Source organism: Manis javanica, chromosome 8, assembly GCF_040802235.1.
Source record: "Manis javanica isolate MJ-LG chromosome 8, MJ_LKY, whole genome shotgun sequence".
Classification (NCBI taxonomy): domain Eukaryota; kingdom Metazoa; phylum Chordata; class Mammalia; order Pholidota; family Manidae; genus Manis; species Manis javanica.
This window is the reverse complement of record NC_133163.1, coordinates 27,341,533-27,362,526: the sequence shown is the minus strand read 5'-3', so window position 1 is coordinate 27,362,526 and position 20,994 is coordinate 27,341,533. Positions and strand designations below refer to the sequence as shown.

The 20,994-nt window shown below is 40.8% G+C and overlaps 1 protein-coding gene across 1 annotated transcript in view; it reads left to right on the top strand.

Annotated features, from left to right (window-relative positions):
* Positions 1 to 20,383, top strand: part of LIN52 (lin-52 DREAM MuvB core complex component) — a 165,392-nt gene extending 145,009 nt beyond the window's left edge. Inside the window, exon 6 of the mRNA XM_073242135.1 lies at positions 20,178 to 20,383. Within this exon, the coding sequence (XP_073098236.1) occupies positions 20,178 to 20,206 (29 nt within the window). The 3' untranslated portion in view covers positions 20,207 to 20,383. The remainder of the gene's footprint in view (positions 1 to 20,177) is intronic.
* The last annotated feature ends 611 nt before the right edge of the window (positions 20,384 to 20,994 follow it).

Here is a 20,994-nt window from a genome sequence, read left to right as displayed (position 1 = left end):
CAGACCACAAAGGTATGAAAGTAGAAATAAATTCTACAAAGAAAACAAAAAGGCTCACAAACACATGGAGGCTTAACAACATGCTACTAAATAATCAATGGATCAATGAACAAATCAAAATAGAGATCAAGGAATATATAGAAACAAATGACAACAACAACACTAAGCCCCAACTTCTGTGGGATGCAGCGAAAGCAGTCTTAAGAGGAAAGTATATAGCAATCCAGGCACACTTGAAGAAGGAAGAACAATCCCAAATGAATAGTCTAACATCACAATTATTAAAACTGGAAAAAGAAGAACAAATGAGGCCTAAAGTCAGCAGAAGGAGGGACATAATAAAGATCAGAGAAGAAATAAACAAAATTGAGAAGAATAAAACAATAGCAAAAATCAACGAAACCAAGAGCTGGTTCTTTGAGAAAATAAACAAAATAGATAAGCCTCTAGCCCAACTTATTAAGAGAAAAAGAGAGTCAACACAAATCAACATAATCAGAAATGAGAATGGAAAAATCACGACAGACTCCACAGAAATACAAAGAATTATTAAAGACTACTATGAAAACCTATATGCCAACAAGCTGGAAAACCTAGAAGAAATGGACAACTTCCTAGAAAAATACAACCTCCCAAGACTGACCAAGGAAGAAACACAAAAGTTAAACAAACCAATTACAAGCAAAGAAATTGAAACAGTAATCAAAAAACTACCCAAGAACAAAACCCCGGGGCCGGACGGATTTACCTCGGAATTTTATCAGACACACAGAGAAGACATAATACCCATTCTCCTTAAAGTGTTCCACAAAATAGAAGAAGAGGGAATACTCCCAAACTCATTCTATGAAGCCAACATCACCCTAATACCAAAACCAGGCAAAGACCCCACCAAAAAAGAAAATTACAGACCAATATCCCTGATGAACGTAGATGCAAAAATACTCAATAAAATATTAGCAAACAGAATTCAACAGTATATCAAAAGGATCATACACCATGACCAAGTGGGGTTCATCCCAGGGATGCAAGGATGGTACAACATTCGAAAATCCATCAACATCATCCACCACATCAACAAAAAGAAAGACAAAAACCACATGATCATCTCCATAGATGCTGAAAAAGCATTTGACAAAATTCAACATCCATTCATGATAAAAACTCTCAGCAAAATGGGAATAGAGGGCAAGTACCTCAACATAATAAAGGCCATATATGATAAACCCACAGCCAGCATTATACTGAACAGCGAGAAGCTGAAAGCATTTCCACTGAGATCGGGAACCAGACAGGGATGCCCACTCTCCCCACTGTTATTTAACATAGTACTGGAGGTCCTAGCCACGGCAATCAGACAAAACAAAGAAATACAAGGAATCCAGATTGGTAAAGAAGAAGTTAAACTGTCACTATTTGCAGATGATATGATACTGTACATAAAAAACCCTAAAGACTCCACTCCAAAACTACTAGAACTGATATCGGAATACAGCAAAGTTGCAGGATACAAAATCAACACACAGAAATCTGTAGCTTTCCTATACACTAACAACGAATCAATAGAAAGAGAAATCAGGAAAACAATTCCATTCACCATTGCATCAAAAAGAATAAAATACCTAGGAATAAACCTAACCAAGGAAGTGAAAGACTTATACTCTGAAAACTACAAGTCACTCTTAAGAGAAATTAAAGGGGACACTAATAAATGGAAACTCATCCCATGCTCATGGCTAGGAAGAATTAATATCGTCAAAATGGCCATCCTGCCGAAAGCAATATACAAATTTGATGCAATCCCTCTCAAATTACCAGCAACATTCTTCAATGAATTGGAACAAATAATTCAAAAATTCATATGGAAACACCAAAGACCCCGAATAGCCAAAGCAATCCTGAAAAAGAAGAATAAAGTAGGGGGGATCTCACTCCCCAACTTCAAGCTCTACTACAAAGCCATAGTAATCAAGACAATTTGGTACTGGCACAAGAACAGAGCCACAGACCAGTGGAACAGATTAGAGACCCCAGAAATTAACCCAAACATATATGGTCAATTAATATTTGATAAAGGAGCCATGGACATACAATGGCAAAATGACAGTCTCTTCAACAGATGGTGCTGGCAAAACTGGACAGCTACATGTAGGAGAATGAAACTGGACCATTGTCTAACCCCATATACAAAGGTAAACTCAAAATGGATCAAAGACCTGAATGTAAGTCACGAAACCATTAAACTCTTGGAAAAAAACATAGGCAAAAACCTCTTAGACATAAACATGAGTGATCTCTTCTTGAACATATCTCCCCGGGCAAGGAAAACAACAGCAAAAATGAGCAAGTGGGACTACATTAAGCTGAAAAGCTTCTGTACAGCGAAAGACACCATCAATAGAACAAAAAGGAACCCTACAGTATGGGAGAATATATTTGAAAATGACAGATCTGATAAAGGCTTGACGTCCAGAATATATAAAGAGCTCACATGCCTCAACAAACAAAAAACAAATAACCCAATTAAAAAATGGGCAGAGGAACTGAACAGACAGTTCTCCAAAAAAGAAATACAGATGGCCAAGAGACACATGAAAAGATGCTCCACATCGCTAATTATCAGAGAAATGCAAATTAAAACTACAATGAGGTATCACCTCACACCAGTAAGGATAGCTGCCATCCAAAAGACAAACAACAACAAATGTTGGCGAGGCTGTGGAGAAAGGGGAACCCTCCTACACTGCTGGTGGGAATGTAAATTAGTTCAACCATTGTGGAAAGCAGTATGGAGGTGCATCAAAATGCTCAAAACAGACCTACCATTTGACCCAGGAATTCCACTCCTAGGAATTTACCCTAAGAACGCAGCAATCAAGTTTGAGAAAGACAGATGCACTCCTATGTTTATCGCAGCACTATTTACAATAGCCAAGAATTGGAAGCAACCTAAATGTCCATCTGTAGATGAATGGATAAAGAAGATGTGGTACATATACACAATGGAATACTACTCAGCCATAAGAAGTGGAAAAATCCAACCATTTGCAGCAACATGGATGGAGCTGGAGAGTATTATGCTCAGTGAAATAAGCCAAGCGGAGAAAGAGAAATACCAAATGATTTCACTCATCTGAGGAGTATAGGAACAAAGGAAAAACTGAAGGAACAAAACAGCAGCAGAATTACAGAACCCAAAAATGGACTAACAGGTACCAAAGGGAAAGGAACTGGGGAGGATGGGTGGGCAGGGAGGGATAAGGAGGGGGAAGAAGAAGGGGGGTATTAAGATTAGCATGCATGGGGGGGAGGGAGAAAGGGGAGGGTGGGCTGCACAACACAGAGAGGACAAGTAGTGACTCTACCACATTTTGCTAAGCTGATGGACAGTAACCGTAATGTGGTTGTTAGGGGGGACCTGATATAGGGGAGAGCATAGTAAACATAGTATTCTTCAGGTAAGTGTAGATTAAAAATTTAAAAAAAAAAGAAAGAAAGAAAGAAAAGGGGGATTACTCCTTAACAGGATAAAACTATTGGTAAATCAAAGATCAACGCATGCTTTAAATATCCTTAATGTTGATCACTTAAAGGGTGTCAGATGATCAGCTATGGAGGTACTCTTTTCTGATAATATTCCTTTCTCTTAATTAAAAAAAAAAAAAAAAAGCAGTTACTGTGTGCTGACCTCCAATGAGTTCTGCACAGTGGTATAGAGGGCATGTCAAAGTGTGGGCAAAGGGTCTGTTTGTTTCTATGCAGAAGATCAAGGCCTAGCTTGGATACCCAGAAAATGAACTAAGATATGATATGAGGAGGAGCTTCCGGCATCAGCACTCTCTGGAGGACTCGTGCCGGGGGATGATCATCAAAAAGCCTCCACAGGGATCCGGACGATGCTGCGGTTGTGGCTGCATCCAGCCCACCGTCTCCTGGACTTGCCATAAGAAGGAGGAGGGAGATGTCTAGGCTGGCATGTGCATACAGTGAGACAACGAATTTGACTGGATCTGTACTGTTGGAACTCAACCAGGAGTTGGGAGGGGTGCAAGTTGTAGCACCCAAAATCTCATGACTATAGACTATCTATGGTTAAAAGAACATATGGGATGTGAACAGATCCCAGAAATGGGCTGCTTTAATTTGTCTGATGGTTCAAGTACAGTTGGAAAATATCCATCATATCATAGATAAATTTTCACAAATGCCTAGGGTGCCTAAATGGTTTTCTTGGCTTCACTGGAGATGGCTGGTAATTATAGATTTGCTTTGTTTATGTCACCGTATTCCTATTATGTTAATATGTGTGTGCAAATTAGTTAGTAGTTTGAAACCTATACATACTTAAGGTACTATACAAGAATATATGTCAAAGAAATAATCAATCCTCCCAAGTTTCCTCCATATGCTACATCTATAGCTTTTCTTCTTCCTTCCTAATTACAAACCTTAAATAGAATTCGTGCCTCATATCGAATTTACCGAGTATCATAATTCCTCCAGGTGGTAAAGATACCTCGAGACAAGTGCTGGGCATAGAAGCCACAGGGCATAAATCTGCAAAGAAGTAAAAAGCTAACCTTTGCAAACAATATGGCTTCTCTCTCACTTACCAACTTTACATTTCCCTGTATGGCCCCGGAAGATGACTGGTTAGCCAGAGACGGGTAAGATTCCTCAAGGGAGGAACAACCTAAGACAGGCACAGTCGCAGGGGGGCCATCAGGTGAGAATTTGGGGATCAACAGAGGTGAGGCTCAGAACCTCACCCCCCCTGCTTTGAGAGAAATCTTCTGCATCCGTGGATGTCTTGCTGCCCTTGTCTAGCCTGGATTAATACTTAGTCCATAGGCACACACCTGATCATCTGATCATCTACATTTGCCTTCTTACAGCACTAAACTATGTTTTCTACCTTTATCTTGCATCTACCTACCACTTCAGCATTTTATTAAAAATAAAAATAATAATAATAATAGGAGAAATGTGGGATCAACATATAAATCAAGTACAAAAATCAAATGAATATTCATATTTGACCTGATGGTTTATAGGTCATATTGCATGATCAAAACCGAAAGTTTCTGTGATGAATGCCCTTGTACTGTTCACCATGTAAGAATTTATTCACTCTGTAAGAATTCGTTCACAATGTAAGAACTTGTTCGTTATGCTTCAGAAGATTGGAGACTGACGAGAATTAGGCTTGAGATGGATTAATGATTGTACATTGAGCATTGACCCCCCTATACTGAATTTTATTGTTGTTAACAACCATTTGATCAATAAATATGAGAGATGCCCTCTCAAAAAAAAAAAAAAAAAAAGGGACAGTTTGACTTCTTCCTTACAAATCTGGATGCCTTTTATTTCTCTGGCTAGGACCTCCAGTACTATGTTGAATAAAAGCAGGGAGAGTGGGCATCCTTGTCTTGTTACTGATCTTAAAGGAAAAGCTTTCAGCTTCTCACTCTTAAGTATGATGTTGGCTGTGGGTTTGTCATATATGGCCTTTATTATGTTGAGGTACTTGCCCTCTATACCCATTTTGTTGAGAGTTTTTATCAGAATGGATGTTGAATTTTGTGGAATCTTTTTCAGCATCTATGAAAATGATCATGTGGTTTTTGTCCTTCTTTTTGTTGATGTGGTGGATGATGTTGATGGATTTTCGAATGTTGTACCATCCTTGCATTCCTGGCATAAATCCAACTTGATTATGATGGATGATCTTTTTGATGTATTTTTTAATTCAGTTTGCTAATATTTTGTGGAGTATTTTTGCATCTCTGTTCATCAGGGATATTGGTCTATAGTTTTCTTTTTTTGTGGTGTCTTTGCTTGGTTTTGGTATTATAGTGATGCTGGCTTCATAGAATGAGTTTGGAAGTATTGGAACTTTAAGGAGAATGGGTATTATGTCTTCTCTGTATGTCTGATAAAACTCCGAGGTAAATACATCTGGCCTGGGGGTTTGGCTCTTGGATAGTTTTTTGACTACCAATTCAATTTCATTGCTGGTAATTTGTCTGTTTAGATTTTCTGTTTCTTCCTGGGTCAGTATTGTAAGGTTGTATTTTCTAGAAAGTTGTCCATTTCTTCTAGGTTATCCAGTTTGTTAGCATATAGATTTTCATAGTATTCTCTAATAATTCTTTGTATTTCTGTGGTATCTTGTGATTTTTCCTTTCTCATTTCTGGTTCTGTTTATGTGTGTACATTCTCTTTTTCTCTTAATAAGTCTGGCTAGGGGTCTATCTGTTTTGTTTATTTTCTCAAAGAACCAGCTCTTGATTTCATTAATTTTTTCTATTGTTTTATTCTTCTCAATTTTATTTATTTCTTCTCTGATCTTTATTATGTCCCTCCTTCTGCTGACTTTGCACCTCATTTGTTCTTCTTTTTCCAGTGTCAATAATTGTAACTTTAGACTGTTCATTTGGGATTGTTCTTCCTTCTTCAAATAGGCCTGGATTGCTATATACTTTCCTCTTAGAACTGCCTTTGCTGCATCCCACAGAAGTTGTTTTCATTTGTCTCCATATATTGCTTGATCTCTGTTTTAATTACACTTTCAAATTCTTACTCAAATCTTTTCTCACCAGCATTCTCATTACTCCTTGCTCACTTCAGTCTCTCAGACGTTAGGCCTCTGCTGATTTGCTTGGCTTTCCTTCCATTACTAAAGCACTAGAAGTTCATAGGATATTAATTGCATTGATAGCAAAATGTCATCATTCACTTTGGTTACCCATTTATCAATTTTTTTTTTGAGAGGGCATCTCTCATATTTATTGATCAAATGATTGTTAACAACAATAAAATTCTGTATAGGGGACTCAGTGCTCAATGCACAATCATTAATCCACCCCAAGTCTAATTCTCGTCAGTCTCCAATCTTCTGAAGCATAATGAACAAGTTCTTACGTGGTGAACAAATTCTTACATAGTGAATAAGTTCTTACATGGTGAACAGTACAAGGGCAGTCATCACAGAAACTTTCGGTTTTGATCACGCATTATGAACCATAAACAATCAGGTCAAATATGAATATTCGTTTGATTTTTATACTTGATTTATATGTGAATCCCACATTTCTCCCTTATTATTATTATTATTATTTTAATAAAATGCTGAAGTGTTAGGTAGATGCAAGATAAAGATAGAAAACATAGTTTAGTGCTGTAAGAGAGCAAATGTAGATGATCAGGTGTGTGCCTGTAGACTAAGTGTTAATCCAAGCTAGACAAGGGCAATAAAACATCCACGGATGCAGAAGATTTCTCTCAAAACGGGGGGGGTGAGGTTCTAAGCCTCACCTCTGTTGATCCCCAATTTCTCACCTGATAGCGCCCCACCATTTATCATATTTTTAAGTGGACACTTGCTAACTGTTCCTATTTTTGGTTATCTAGCCAGAGATTATTGTAGCTTCTCTGTCTTCTGGACAGTGAAAATGAGCTTCTGAAAGTCATTCCATTGCCCCAATAGCTACCAAGGATGTCTGAGTTTCCACAGGAGGTCTGCAATGAAGCCAAGATATTTCATTTCCAATAGGAGGGTCTCATCCCTTCTGTTTCCCCTGGGATCAAGGCATCATGGGAGGTAAACTGGCAAAGGGGGAAAAGAGGAAATGGGCATATGGGCCAAGTGGATGGTCTCACGGGACAGATAATATGATCTCTTACCAGCTCTCAACTTCTGCATAAACTCCACCTCCAAATACTTGGTTATGTTCTCCAGTTTCTGTTTTCTTCATTCTTGGAGAGATACAAGACCACCCAACCCTTGTATGGGCTTTATTTCACTGCATTTACTTTATAGAGAGCCCTGAAGACCCCACCCCCAGAGAGTGGACAAACAATGATCTCTCCAGGTAAGTTCCAACTGACCTCTACTGACTTTTCCCATCTATTAAAGCATTTTGTACTTCGGGAATGTGTCCTTGACTACACCTAGAGTCCACCAGCCTTCTCTTTGCCCAACACATTTTTTCCCTGAGCAGGGGCATTTGGGGGCTTCGGGTGGCACCAAGTCCACCCGTGAGGCTCCCAGTTGGTGCCAGTGCTGGCAGAGCCTGTTAATTAGCACATGAGCACCCCAATGCTCCATTAGCCGGGCCAAGAATTCAGAGCACTCCCCTCCTGTGGGCCTCTTCCTTCTAATGAGAGCTGGAAGAAGGGTCCTCACAAAACACTGCCTCAGAATAATATTCGGCTTTGTCCCTACCAGTAACCAGGGCTGACAGGATCACTCAGTCCATTTGTCCATTTCTCTTCTAATTAGCACAATTCAGCAAGGCCTGAGCCAGCAAATGGAGAAAAGCGATCAAAAGCGATCAGACAACCATACGAATCACAAACACAAAGAGGGCCATTCCCTGTAATTAGGTGAGACAATTCCTCAGTCTTTTCTCGGCTGGAGTTTGCTGCTAAGACTCTTGCTGTTCGGGTCCCAGCAACACAAGTTACATGTCTCCCTGGGACACTAATAAGCCCCAAATTGTCTTCCGCTTCACACAACTCTAACCAGAGGACAGATGCGGGGGAGTGGGGGATGACGGAGGAGCACAGTGAGGGGACAGGGTCTCTATAAACAGCTAAGCAGCTGCTGTAGTGCTTCTCCAACTCCAAGAAACAGACACTGGGGCTGTGGCAGAGAGGGAAGAGGCAGTTGGTTTGAGAGAACTGGTCTGGGCACAACCTGGTCCTGTCACCTGGGCTGGAGGCTGAAGCACTGAAAACTCCTGACCCCCCAGGGAAAGCCCATGCTTGAGCTATTCACTTCTACCCTGTTCATTCGCCACCTCCTGCCTAATGTCCCCTTTTTTCCCTTCATCCCTTCTTTTACATGTGGGCATCATGGGCAGCTGTAACTGTAGCATCATTCCTGGAACTATACCAAAGCCCTGTATAACTAGTTATGACCTCAAGCATAGTTAACGTGGGGCCCATGTGTGCATTCTGCTCTCAAAGAGCTCATGACCTGGAAATAGCCCTTACTTCCAGCACCCATTGCCTCTGTGTCACTGGCTGTGCCCCAGCTGCTGCCTGCTATCTCCATTCTCTCTTCTAGAAGATGCCTGTTTCTTAAAACAGAAAAGTGGCCCATCAGCTGCAAGGACAAGAAGCCACAACTGGCCACACATCATGTGGCTCAGAGGTTGGCCACTTAATAAACAGAAACAGTTCTCCCAGGATTTCAGACCCATTACCAAGGCTACTTGGGGGTCATACAGCCATGAACTTGGTCATAGCCAGAGACAAAGGAATGCAGGGGAGAGTGGCAGCTGGAATCTCAAACTCAATCTCTGAGCTGAGTTGGACTCACACATATTTTCATCTTTTTCCTGCCCTCTGCTTTCTGCTTTTGACCTGTACTTGTTGCTGCAGAAAGAGACCTCCAATACCAGAAAACAATTATCTAGATCCAAAGAGCCACAGTCGCCTTGTTTTTCCATCTTCCATCACAGGTAATGATAAGATTTGAATTTTTAAATAACTTTTGGGAGCTGTCAAACTTTTGGGAGCTGTTCCATCTCCTTTAATTTCTTGGGATATAAACAGAACTTAGAATCATACTTGGCACACCACAGGTGCTTAATGAGAATTTACTGAGAGAAAGAATGGACTGTGCCACAACACTCAGTGTTCACAGCCTTGTTGTTCATCTAAGGTATAATAAAGAGTGTGGCTCTTGAAAGAGGCAGGGATGGGCTCATGCAAGTCACTTCTCTCAGTGTCCTCGAGACCTTCTCCACTTTAAAATGTCAACTCAGCATCAGGGGTTAGGGAAGGCATCGGCGCTGATGTCAGCCTGCTGGGTCCAAATCCTGTTTCTGCCATCTACTAGCTATATGTCTTTGGTCAATTGCTTAACTTCTCTGTGCCTAAGTTCACCCATTTATGGAGCGGCTCCCAACTCCTATGGTAGTTATAGAGGTTAAATTACTACCTGCAAGTGTTTAGAATAATGCATAGCATATTTTACCAATAATATAACTGCTTGGTGAATATGTCTTTACAAGTTCAGATCCAATGTACTATTTAATTTTTATTATACTCACATTTGTTAAAAATTGATAATCCTTACAAAGAAAATAGGGTAACTTTGGGTTACCTGGATAGTTAAGCAGAGAACCCATTCCTCTGACTCTCAGGGGAGCTGACAGTTTACTGAGTGCTTATCCTGCCACTACCCTCTGCCTCTGAGGTAGTTCGTGCCAGCATGGATGCCCAGCCAACTCTGCTGTTGACACTGCCCACTGTAGCATCAAGACTATTTGTTGCTGATAAACAAGGGAGGGAAAGGTATTCTTTGTGACATTGGCAGGTTTCTGCGCTGATACTGAGCTTGGCATAAGCCTCAGGTCATTGTGCTTCACTAGCCTTGGTGGTCCTAACACTTTCTAAGCATCCATGCTATTCCAGTCACTGACAGGAATGCCCTTCCTTGTTTTGCTCTGTCCTCCCCCTTGTACCCCCACCCAACCCCTCCATCGTTCTTCCAGATGCTTCCCTTTCAGGGCTGAGCAGAGTTTACTCAGGCCTGGGCCCGCTAGCAGCCTCCTCTCAGCTTTGCCCACTGGGAACATTGGCCTGACTCTGCAGCCTGAGGCCTCAGGGTCAAGCAGGGCTGAAGGTCACGTCTCAGGGCCTTCTGGATGCAGCCAAGCCCCAGGAGCCAAACTGACCTAAACCAGCAGCTCCACACAAAGGAGCAGCTGAGAAGAGTCAAGTTGGAAAAGTCAGTGACTTTAGGCTGAATGGAAATGAGAAGCACTGACTGCAGTCACCAGCAAAGCCTTGGGCAGGGCCACGAGGGATAAATGGCCTCTGAGGAATGGACTGCTTGTGGGAAAGCGAGCTTCTGAGAACTTCTGGGCATCCTGCCCCTCTCCATCTGTCTCTGATGCTCCTCCGTCTTCTTCCCAGTGACCCTCTTCCCTTGCTTCCCTCACAGCTTCACTTCCCCTAAACCCACTGGCCCAAAGTTCCTTCAATCCTGTAACCATCCAATAAATTATGCCTATTATGCAGCCACTTAGTATATTTGCCAAGAGGTTACAATGTCATGGAAGAAATGGTGTGTCGTAAGGACAAGTGAAAATAGCAAGATGTAAAATTATAAATGCAACATGACCTCTAACATGTGAGGAGGAAATTGGAAGGATCTAGACCAAGGTGATAACAGTGCTTGCTGCCTGGTTGGAGGATTATGGGTAATTTTCATTTTCCTCTGTATTTTCTAAACTCTACAGAAGCATGTATTGTGTTTGTAATAAAGGAATAAAAAAGCCTCTGAAGCTAGGTATCGAGTATTCAGGGTTCGAAATGCCCTGCCTCTTAGCCCAGCCTATTAACATGCATGTATACACACATATGCAGAGTTCATCAGCAACATTTGTTTATAGTCATGAAATTTGTTCTCGTGTATGAAAATGTCTATCAATCTGTAAACTGCTAAGTATTTACTGAGTACCTCCTAAGCATCTGTTGCCCTGCCCTAGACTCTACTCCATCATACACAATAGATGAAATTACCTGTTCCCAAAGCACACCTAGTACCACAGGCCCACCCCCCAGCACACACTCTACAGAGGCTTTGCTCCGGAATAAATAAATATTTGCATAGTAGATATTCAGTCTTGCAAAACAGTTCTTTTTCCTCAGTCCATACTTATACTGAGAAACATACAGAGCACCTAATTTTGCTGTAGCCTCTTAAGGCTGAATTTTCCCATCTCTGGGGCATGTCAAACATGATTTCAGAGGCTGGGTCTGGGAGAGTTTCCTCTCTGCTTTCTCCCTGCTCACCTTCAACTTCCCCTAACGGAAGAGGAGGGAAAAAAAAGAGTTGCAGTCAGAGGATGAAGCCTGGGTCAGGACAGAGTCTGGAATGATACCACATTTTCATCATGGCCAGCCAGCCAGAGGCCTTGCACCACCAGGCAAGGGGATGAACTACTCTCCGTCAAGCTGGAATCTGAGGGACGCAAGGGTTGTGTAGGAGGTGGTTCTCACCATTATTGGGAGACAAGTGTGTATATGTAAAGTCAGCTTTCCTGACAAATGAAAAGCAGAGTCATGGAATTGGTAAAGAAGAGATAAAAGCATCAGAGCCAGATGACATACAAAATCATGGGGAAGAGTGAACCTAGTCCCCAAGGAATGACTCGCCCACCCCAGCCCCAAGCACCTGGAATACACAAGCCCAGGCATCTGACTAGGCCTTGGAGGAACCTAATGAGTCTTGCCCCTCATTTTCTTTCAACAGAAACAGATGTCATGATGAGTAAGAAAAATTCTGTGCCTGCCACACCCACATCTGCACTTCACCAGTATGTACCATCCTGCTTCCCAAAGAGGTGCTACTTTCGACCCAGCTCAGGATAGCAAAAAAAGGGAAAATGTCAGTCACGTGCAGTCCTGAATCCTGCCAGACCGTCCCGTTAGTTCCGTGGCTTTCAGCCGCAAGGGCTGGCTGGCCAGACCCGATCAGCCCTCTGAAGAAGAAAGCAGCACTTGAGAACAGACAGCTGAAGCAGTTGTTACAGGATTACAGGGCAGGCGACACTTCACAGCATCACCAAAGATTGATGCAAATTGGTTTGGTTCTGACCCTGTCACACCAGGAAGGATAATGATTCCAGCAGCGCGGGATGTAGTGGGGGGCATGAGGTGGGGGCCATGAGGATGGGTGTCTCACTACGCATCTTCATTAATGATCTGAAAGACAGGGGTAAACAGTATGCTAATGAAACCTGCAGATGATTGGTGTTAGAAACCCCAGAGAGGACAGAAATAAGCACGGCAAGACCCAGGGAGCTTAGAAATATGGGCAGGAGATTGTCAAATGCGATTCATCCTAGGAAAATGAAAGCCGACATGTCAGGAAGGAATGATGAAGGTGCCTCCTGGTGGGGGCCTGCAAACCTGGAAAGCAGAAATGGGTGGCAGGGTCAGGAGGTTGAGGGGGAGATAAGGTTTGGGGTGTGTTGGGGGAGACAGAGGAGCTGTCCTTGAGGACCTGGGGGACAAATACCCTTGTGTGTTCCTGGCAGGACTGACTGCAGCAAGAAGCCTGGAGCCAAACTATGGGCTGTGTGCTGTCCAGGGGCTAACCCAGTGGCACCGGCCCATTGGCCTGTGTCAGATCCAGGCCCCCTCTGCAAGGCTGGGCTCTGACTTCACAACCACAAGCTGTGCCTAATTACACTTAAATTATTGAGGCTAAAATTGCCATTTTGACCTGAATTACTAAAATAAAAAAGTCCAAAACACATTTTTTTAAACTTTGTCCTTTTAGGAAGAGGATATTCAAGAATAGGGGAAAGGAAATTTTTCCCCATCTTCAGTGTTTTGTCATTCAATAAATACTGCTCTGAGGTATAACTCGTTTACATTAAGTATAAAAATCTTAGGTGAACAGCTTGATGATTTCTCTCTTTAGCAGATCACTTAACCTCACCAAGCCTGGTTTCCTTGTCTAAAATAGGTATAACATACATATCTCATAGCTGAACCGTGAAAATTAAATGAGATAGAATATGTAAGGTACCTCAGACATAGTAAGCCCTCAGATATGGGCATTTATGATTACTGTTTATTACCCTCTAATTTTATTCCAAACTCTACTCTTAACTCCCCAAGTAAATTATAAACTTGTTGAAGTCAGGTTTAAAGTTCTTTTTCAGTGCATGATTGCTTAATAAGTCCTTGTTTGATGGATTAATATGCTAGAATTCCCTTTTAATATGAGATAATTTTGTTGTGACCCCACTTGGATCTACTTTCAGTGAAATCTTTTCTTTAACATGAAACAAAACCAAGAAACAAACAAACAAAAAATAAAACCAAGTAAAATCCCGATATCAAGTATTTTTAAGACAGAGCATCCCCATGAGATTGCGCTAACCATATAGGTACTGTCAGAGGAATCTTAAGCTAAAGGAAAGGAGCCTAGCCTGATGATTAGAGCCCATATTTTGAGTCCAGTCCAGGTTTGAATTAGGGTGACTAACTGTCCAGTTTGCTAGGGACTCAGAGGTTCCCCAGGATAAGAGACAGTCCTGCTAATGGGATGGATGTTCACTCTAGTGTGGACCCAACTCTGCTACTTAAAACTTCCTGGCCTCCCGGAAGATGACTGGTTAGCCAGAGACAGGTAAGATTCCTCAAGGGAGGAACAACCTAAGACAGGCACAGTTGCAGGGGGGCCATCAGGAGAGAAATTGGGGATCAACAGAGGTGAGGCTTAGAACCTCACCCCCCCCCCTGTTTTGAGAGAAATCTTCTGCATCCATGGATATTTTGTTGCCCTTGTCTAGCTTGGATTAATACTTAGTCTACAGGCACACACCTGATCATCTACATTTGCCCTCTTACAGCACTAAATTATGTTTTCTACCTTTATCTTGCATCTACCTTACCACTTCAGCATTTTATTTAAAAAATAATAATAATAAAATAAGGGAGAAATGTGGGATTCACATATAAATCAAGTATAAAAATCAAACAAATAATCATATCTGACTTGATTGCTTATAGTTCATGATGCATGATCAAAACCGAAAGTTTCTGTGATATGACTGCCCTTGCACTGTTCACCATGTAAGAACTTATTCACTATGTAAGAACTTGTTCACCATGTAAGAACTTGTTCGTTATGCTTCCGAAGATTGGAGACTGTTGAGAATTAGGCTTGGGGTTGATTAATGACTGTGCATTGAGTCCCCTATACAGAATTTTATTGTTGTTAACAACCATTTGATCAATAAATATGAGAGATGCCCTCTCAAAAAAAAGATAAAAACTTCCTGGCCTCAGATAGTATTCTTAAATGCTAAGAATTTAAAGGAGTTGTTGGAAGGATCAAGGGAGATACTATTTGATAATATTAGCAATGTGTTTGACATACAACAATAAATGCTCAGTAAATGTTGACGTAAACTGCCAGATTCCACATGAGTACAGTTCAAAAACAGGCACAAACTAGTTTATGATGACAGAAGTCAAAATAGCAGTTACCCTTGTGGTGGACTGACTGGGAAGGAACTCGAGGGAGCCTTCTGCAGGGCTGGACATGTAGGGGGCAAATACTGGGCTTTATATTTGGATTACCAAAAACATTTTTCTTTACCCTTTTGGTTATGTAAAAGCAGAAGCAGAGTGGAGGACTTAGAAATTTTATTTTCCATGGAATGAATTAAAACAAACAAATCTCCTGAGATCTTTAGTTGTTTGTGCTTCTTCCTTATACATGCTCCACCCTATAAAACAAAGGCCTCTGTGTTCCTAAGCTCACCTGTCCTCCCATCTCCTATCATGTAGACACACTTTTGATGTCACTGTCATATGGTCTGGATTGGAGAACCATGTTGGGGTTCTTTGCTTGACCTCTCCCCGCCTCTTTCTTTACCTATATGTTACTCTCCTCTCCACAGCCAAAGGGGTACACAGTTCCCCAAGAGGATTCCCAAAACGGACTTCCCACCCCTACTTCAAAGCCTCACTGATGGGAAGGTGGAGTCACCAAGTTCTTGCAACATTTAGAAGTGCAGTCTTTGTTAATTCCACTTCTAGGTATAAACCCACCAGAAGTCAGTGCTAACATCCACTGAAAGACATGTGCAAGAATGTTGATAGTGACTTTAATTTTTTAAATATTTTTTTATTATAGTTAATATAAAATATTATATTCGTTTCATGTGTATAACATTGTGATTTAAGCATCTACATTACAAAATGCTCACAGTAAGTGTAGTTACCATCTGTCACCATACAAAGTTATTACAATATTATTGACCATATTCCCTATGCTAAATTTTTTATCCTCATGACTTATTTATCGTATAATTGGAAGTGTGTACCTCTTTATCCCCTTCACCTATTTTCCCCATCCCCCTACCCCTCTCCCCTGTGGCAACCACCAGTTTGGTCTGTGTATTTGAGTCTATTTCTGTTTTGGTTCATTTTGTTTTTTAGATTTCACATGTAAGTGAAATCATGGCATTTGTCTTTTTCTGATTTACTTCACTTAGTATATTACCCTCTAGGTTCAACCATGTTGCTGAAGATACCAAGATTTCATTTTTTTTTTATGGCTGAATAATATTCTAGTGTGTGTGTGTGTGTGTGTGTGTGTGTGTGTACACACAGATCACATCTTCTCTATCCCTTCATCTATCAGTAGATACAGGTTGCGTCCACATCTCAGCTACTATAAATAATGCTGCAGTAAACATAGGAATGCATGTATCTTTTCAAATTAGTGTTTTTCTTTTCTTTGGCAAATTCCCAGAAGTGAATTACTGGGTCATATGGTATTTGTATTTAAAAATTTTTTAAGAACCTACATACTGTTTTCCATAGTGATACCATTTTACATTCCCACCAACAATGCGCAGGCTTCCTTTTTCTCCATATCCTTGCCAACCCTTGTCATTATTGTTTGATACTAGGCTTTTAACTGGTGTGAGGTGATATGTGGTTTTGATGTACATTTCCCTGATGATCAGTGATGTTGAGCATCTTTTCATGTGTCTGTTAGTCATCTGTATGTATTTTTTGGGAAAATATCTTTTCAGGTCCTCTGCCCATTTTTTAATTGGATTATTTGTTTTGTTTTGTGTGGGGGGTTTCTATGAGTTCATTATATATTTCAGATATTAATCCCTTATCAGATATATCATTTGCAATATATTCACCCATTCAGTAGGTTGTCTTTTCATCTTGTTAATGGTTTCCTTTACTTTGTAGAAGCTTTTGTTTGATGTAGTCCCACTTGCTTATTTTTGCTTTCATTTCCATTGCTTGAGAAGATATGCCCAGAAAAAATTGCTAAGGCCCATGTCTAAGAGTTTACTGTCTATGTTCTCTTTCAGCAGTTTTTGGTTTCACAGTCTTACATTTAGATCTTTAATCCATTTCAAGTTTATTTTTGTGTATGGTGTAAGAAAGTGGTCCAGTTTCATTCTTTTGTATGTGACTGTCCAGTTTTCCCAACACCAGCTATTGAAGAGACTTTTTTCCCACTGTATATTTTTTGTCTCCTTTGTCATAGATTAATTGACCATATATGTTTGGATTTATTTCTGGGCTCTCTATTCTATTGATCTATTTTTGTGCCTGTACCATATTGTTTTGATTACTATAGCTTTGTAGTACAGTTTGAAATCAGATAGCATATTACCTCCAGATTTGTTCTTCTTTTTCAAGAATGCTTTGGCTATCTGGGTCTTTTTGGTTCCATACAAATATTTTTAGAACAATTCATTCTAGTTCTATGACAAATACTGTTGGCATTTTGAAAGGTATTGCATTAAATCTATAGATTGCTTTGGTAGTATGGATATTTTAGCAATATTAGTTCTTCCAATCCATGAACATGGTATAGCTTTCCATTAATTTGTGTTGTCTTTGATTTCTTTCATCAATGTCTTAGAGTTTTCAGAGTAAGGTCTGACACCTCCTTGATTAAACATGTTCCTAATGTTTTATTCTTTTTGATGCAATAGCAACTTTATTCATATGAGTCAAAAATTAGCAAAAACACAAATGTTCAATAGGAGAATGAATAATCATATATTCATATAATAGAATGTCAGTTGACAAAAAAACAGTACTGTGCTTCACACAGTAACATGGGTGAATCTCACAAACAATAATGAGGAGATAATTAAGGCACTTAAATAATTAATGAAATTCTAGAATAGATTAAGCTAATCTAGGATGGTAGAGGTCATAAGCTATGGTAGTTAAAGTCTTATGTTATTGACAGGGAATGGGCACACTGGAGCCTTCTGGAGTAAAGGAAATATTTTCTATCTTGATCTGAGTAGTGGCTACATAGGAGTTTATTTGTGTGAGCATGTGTGTGAAACATTCATCAGGCTGTGCATTTAATAAATTGTGTGCTTTACTGTGTGTAAACTATGCCTCAGTTAAGACAAATGAATCTGGGGTCCTCTGTGCCTCTAAAAGGAACTGATAAAAACTACCACAGCCCCATGGAGGCAATTTGGAACAATAACACAGGAGGATCTAGAGGATCTCAGACTAATCCTGGGTTCCAAGCTATTTAACATGTTCCTTTAGCAGGTACCTTCCATAGTTCACCAGTAACTGAGCATAAGGCTGGGGAACCCTGTTCTGTTCCCTCACTCTGTGGGCTGTCAAATTCCAAGGTCCCAGACACCCCTAAGTTTGGGTTTCCTTGTGATAGAGCATAATCTCTGTTCCCTCATCTCTGTGAATTCAGTCCTCAGACTGTGGGCTGCTTCAGGGCCAGCACCTGGTCTGTGTTTCCCTGTTATTCCATAACCTGACAGTAGGTGCTCAGTGCACAGTTGTCAAATGAATGTCTGAATCCATGACTTCCAGTCACCTAAGGCATTATTAAATCCTTCTCAGCTTGAGCTGATCAGTGATCTCAAAGCCAAAAATGTGCTTTTTGACTCATTTGTCATTCAGGTGATCTTTCTAAAAGAACTGGCATTCCAGGTGAGCTACTGGCGTCTCTGACTTGTTTCTGTCCAGTGCAATTTCAGTTCTGCTGGAAAGGACCTCCAGTTCTATTTCCAAGTTTCTCAGGACCATTCTAAAGTTCCAGCACCACCCACTCTAGCAAAGAGTCTGTGTCTACACTGTAGGTAACTCTGGAGCTATCGATGTTGCTGATAATAATCACTCTGGGTTTGCCATTCCCTTAGATTGAGGGTGGGGATGACTTGGTTGTTTAGTCCTTTGATGAGATTTCTGTACTATCTAAATAGGCAGCCATTAGCCACATGTAGCTATTATATTTAAATTAAAAGTAAGTAAAATAAAAATTCAGTTTGTTGCACTAACCACATTTCAAGGGCTTAGTAACCACATATGGCTACTGACTACTATACTGGATGTGCAGAACTACATATATTTCCATCATCAAAGAAAGTTCCTTTGTACAGCACTAGACTCTAGATGATCTTCAAAGCCTCTTAGAACCTTTAGGGGAGGGGAGGAAGGAACTGAGTGGGTAGGATTGGACCCCCCCCCCCCACAGTTCAACCACAATCACTCTGCTTATGAATTCGGATTTCTGCTTATGAAGTTAGCTTTCATTTGGAAAAAAGATCCTATTACTTTTTAGTTTTACAATGGTTTTTGAAAAAAATAACAAATACAAGCCATACTTAAAATGAGCAGATTGTGAAAGCTACATCCCTTTCCATTCCCTGACCCTCAAACCACTAGCTACCAGATTGTGGGAGCTACAGACTGTCCTACATCTTGCTTTTTTTCCAACTAGTTTAACTTGAATCTTGTTCAGATTGGCACATACAGACTTCACAACTACAAACTATCCCACTGTATGGATGTACCATAATTTATTTAGCCAGTCCTTATGAGGGACATTTAGGTTGTTTCCAGTCTTTTGCTGCTACAAACTATGTTGTGATGAACAAATATTCTTATATTTAAATCCTTATGCATATACAAATGTATCTGTAGGATAGATTACCAGTGAGGGAATTGCTGGGTCAAGGGCCACATGCATTTCTTAATATATAATATTTAATATATTTAATTTAATACATATTGCTGAATAACCCTCCCCTAAAATGGTTGTAACAATGAGATCTTCCCCCCACACCCTCAATAATGCTGTTACCAGGTGTGCACTATTTTTGCAGAGTAACAGCAGCTCCTCTTGGAAGGGAACTACTGTTGCCTCCATACAAACTATCCCACCCACTTACCTTACTTTCTTGTCATTCCTTCCTGTTGCCAAGAGTGGCAAATGTTTACAAGAGCATTTGCCAATCCCCCAGTTACTGGTCTAAATCCTTACTTAAACGTCTCGTGTACTCTTCACAACAGTCTTGTAAGGTAGGTGCTATTGAGGTAGGGCAGGGATATGGACAAGCATCATGAGTAACTTTTACTGCTTGTGATGACAAATGCTGAGATATAAACAGTATAGTAAGACTAGGAGGGACACCATCTTAAGGCTAAGATTCCATTTTAAAAAACAGAGAATAGGAGGTAAGATCCCTAACATTTTACGGTAATCAACTAATAACCAAGCCTATCTTAAGGCAGGGCAAGTAGTCCTAAATGGTATGTCCCCACTGTTTGTGGGTAACCACTATCTTGGAGAAGAACAGGATCAATAAATTCCTTGTGTTAAGTTTATCTTACAGATTATCTGGAGGACTGACTATGGATGGTGACATCATGAGACTGTGTCAAGCTTACACATCCCCTGGCCCTTAGCCCCATTCTTGAAAGCCTTAAAAGACTCCTAAAACTTTAATCATGCCTCCTCTCTGAAGTTGCCTGCACTTGCCTTTCTGCGAGTGTGTACTTTGCCTTAAATAAAGACTTCTCACTTGCCCACCTTTTTGCTCTTTGTCTCTGTGCTCTTCCAGTGGTGTCTTTGTTACTTCACTGTTTCATTGTATTTTCTTAATTTAAGCACAAGTCTTCACTCTCTCTGTCCAACTTCAGACAACTAGGGAAGGGCTACTGAGATCTGTGATTTGGGCTTGCAAGTTCCCACCACCTGGGTGACCTGGACAGGACTGCCACTGTACCATCATGCTCTGTAGTAGCCTGCTCGAAAATATCTTTTCATTGCCTTTGGGAAGTTCTCAGAACATAAACTCCATCCAGTGCCCAGCAGCTCCCCCAGATCTTGGGGTGGTAGGGACTTAGTTCCTGCACTGTGGAGTCAAGTGGACGCTGGACACCAGATAACCCTGACCTTAAGAGTTGGCAAGGGATCTGTCCTATGCCAAGCAGGAGTTCAAAGGAATAACCTGTCCTCCCTCAGCTCTTCTTGCTCTCTGCTGCCTGAATGGCTGCTGCCCTTCACTGTTGCTCTTGCTTTAATGATTCCTTCCTTACCTACATTTGTCAGACCTGCTCGAGAATTCTTTCTTGATCAGAGTCAAGAACCCTCCCCCATCCAAGTTGAGGTTTCACCTAATGTGCAGGAAGAGACCT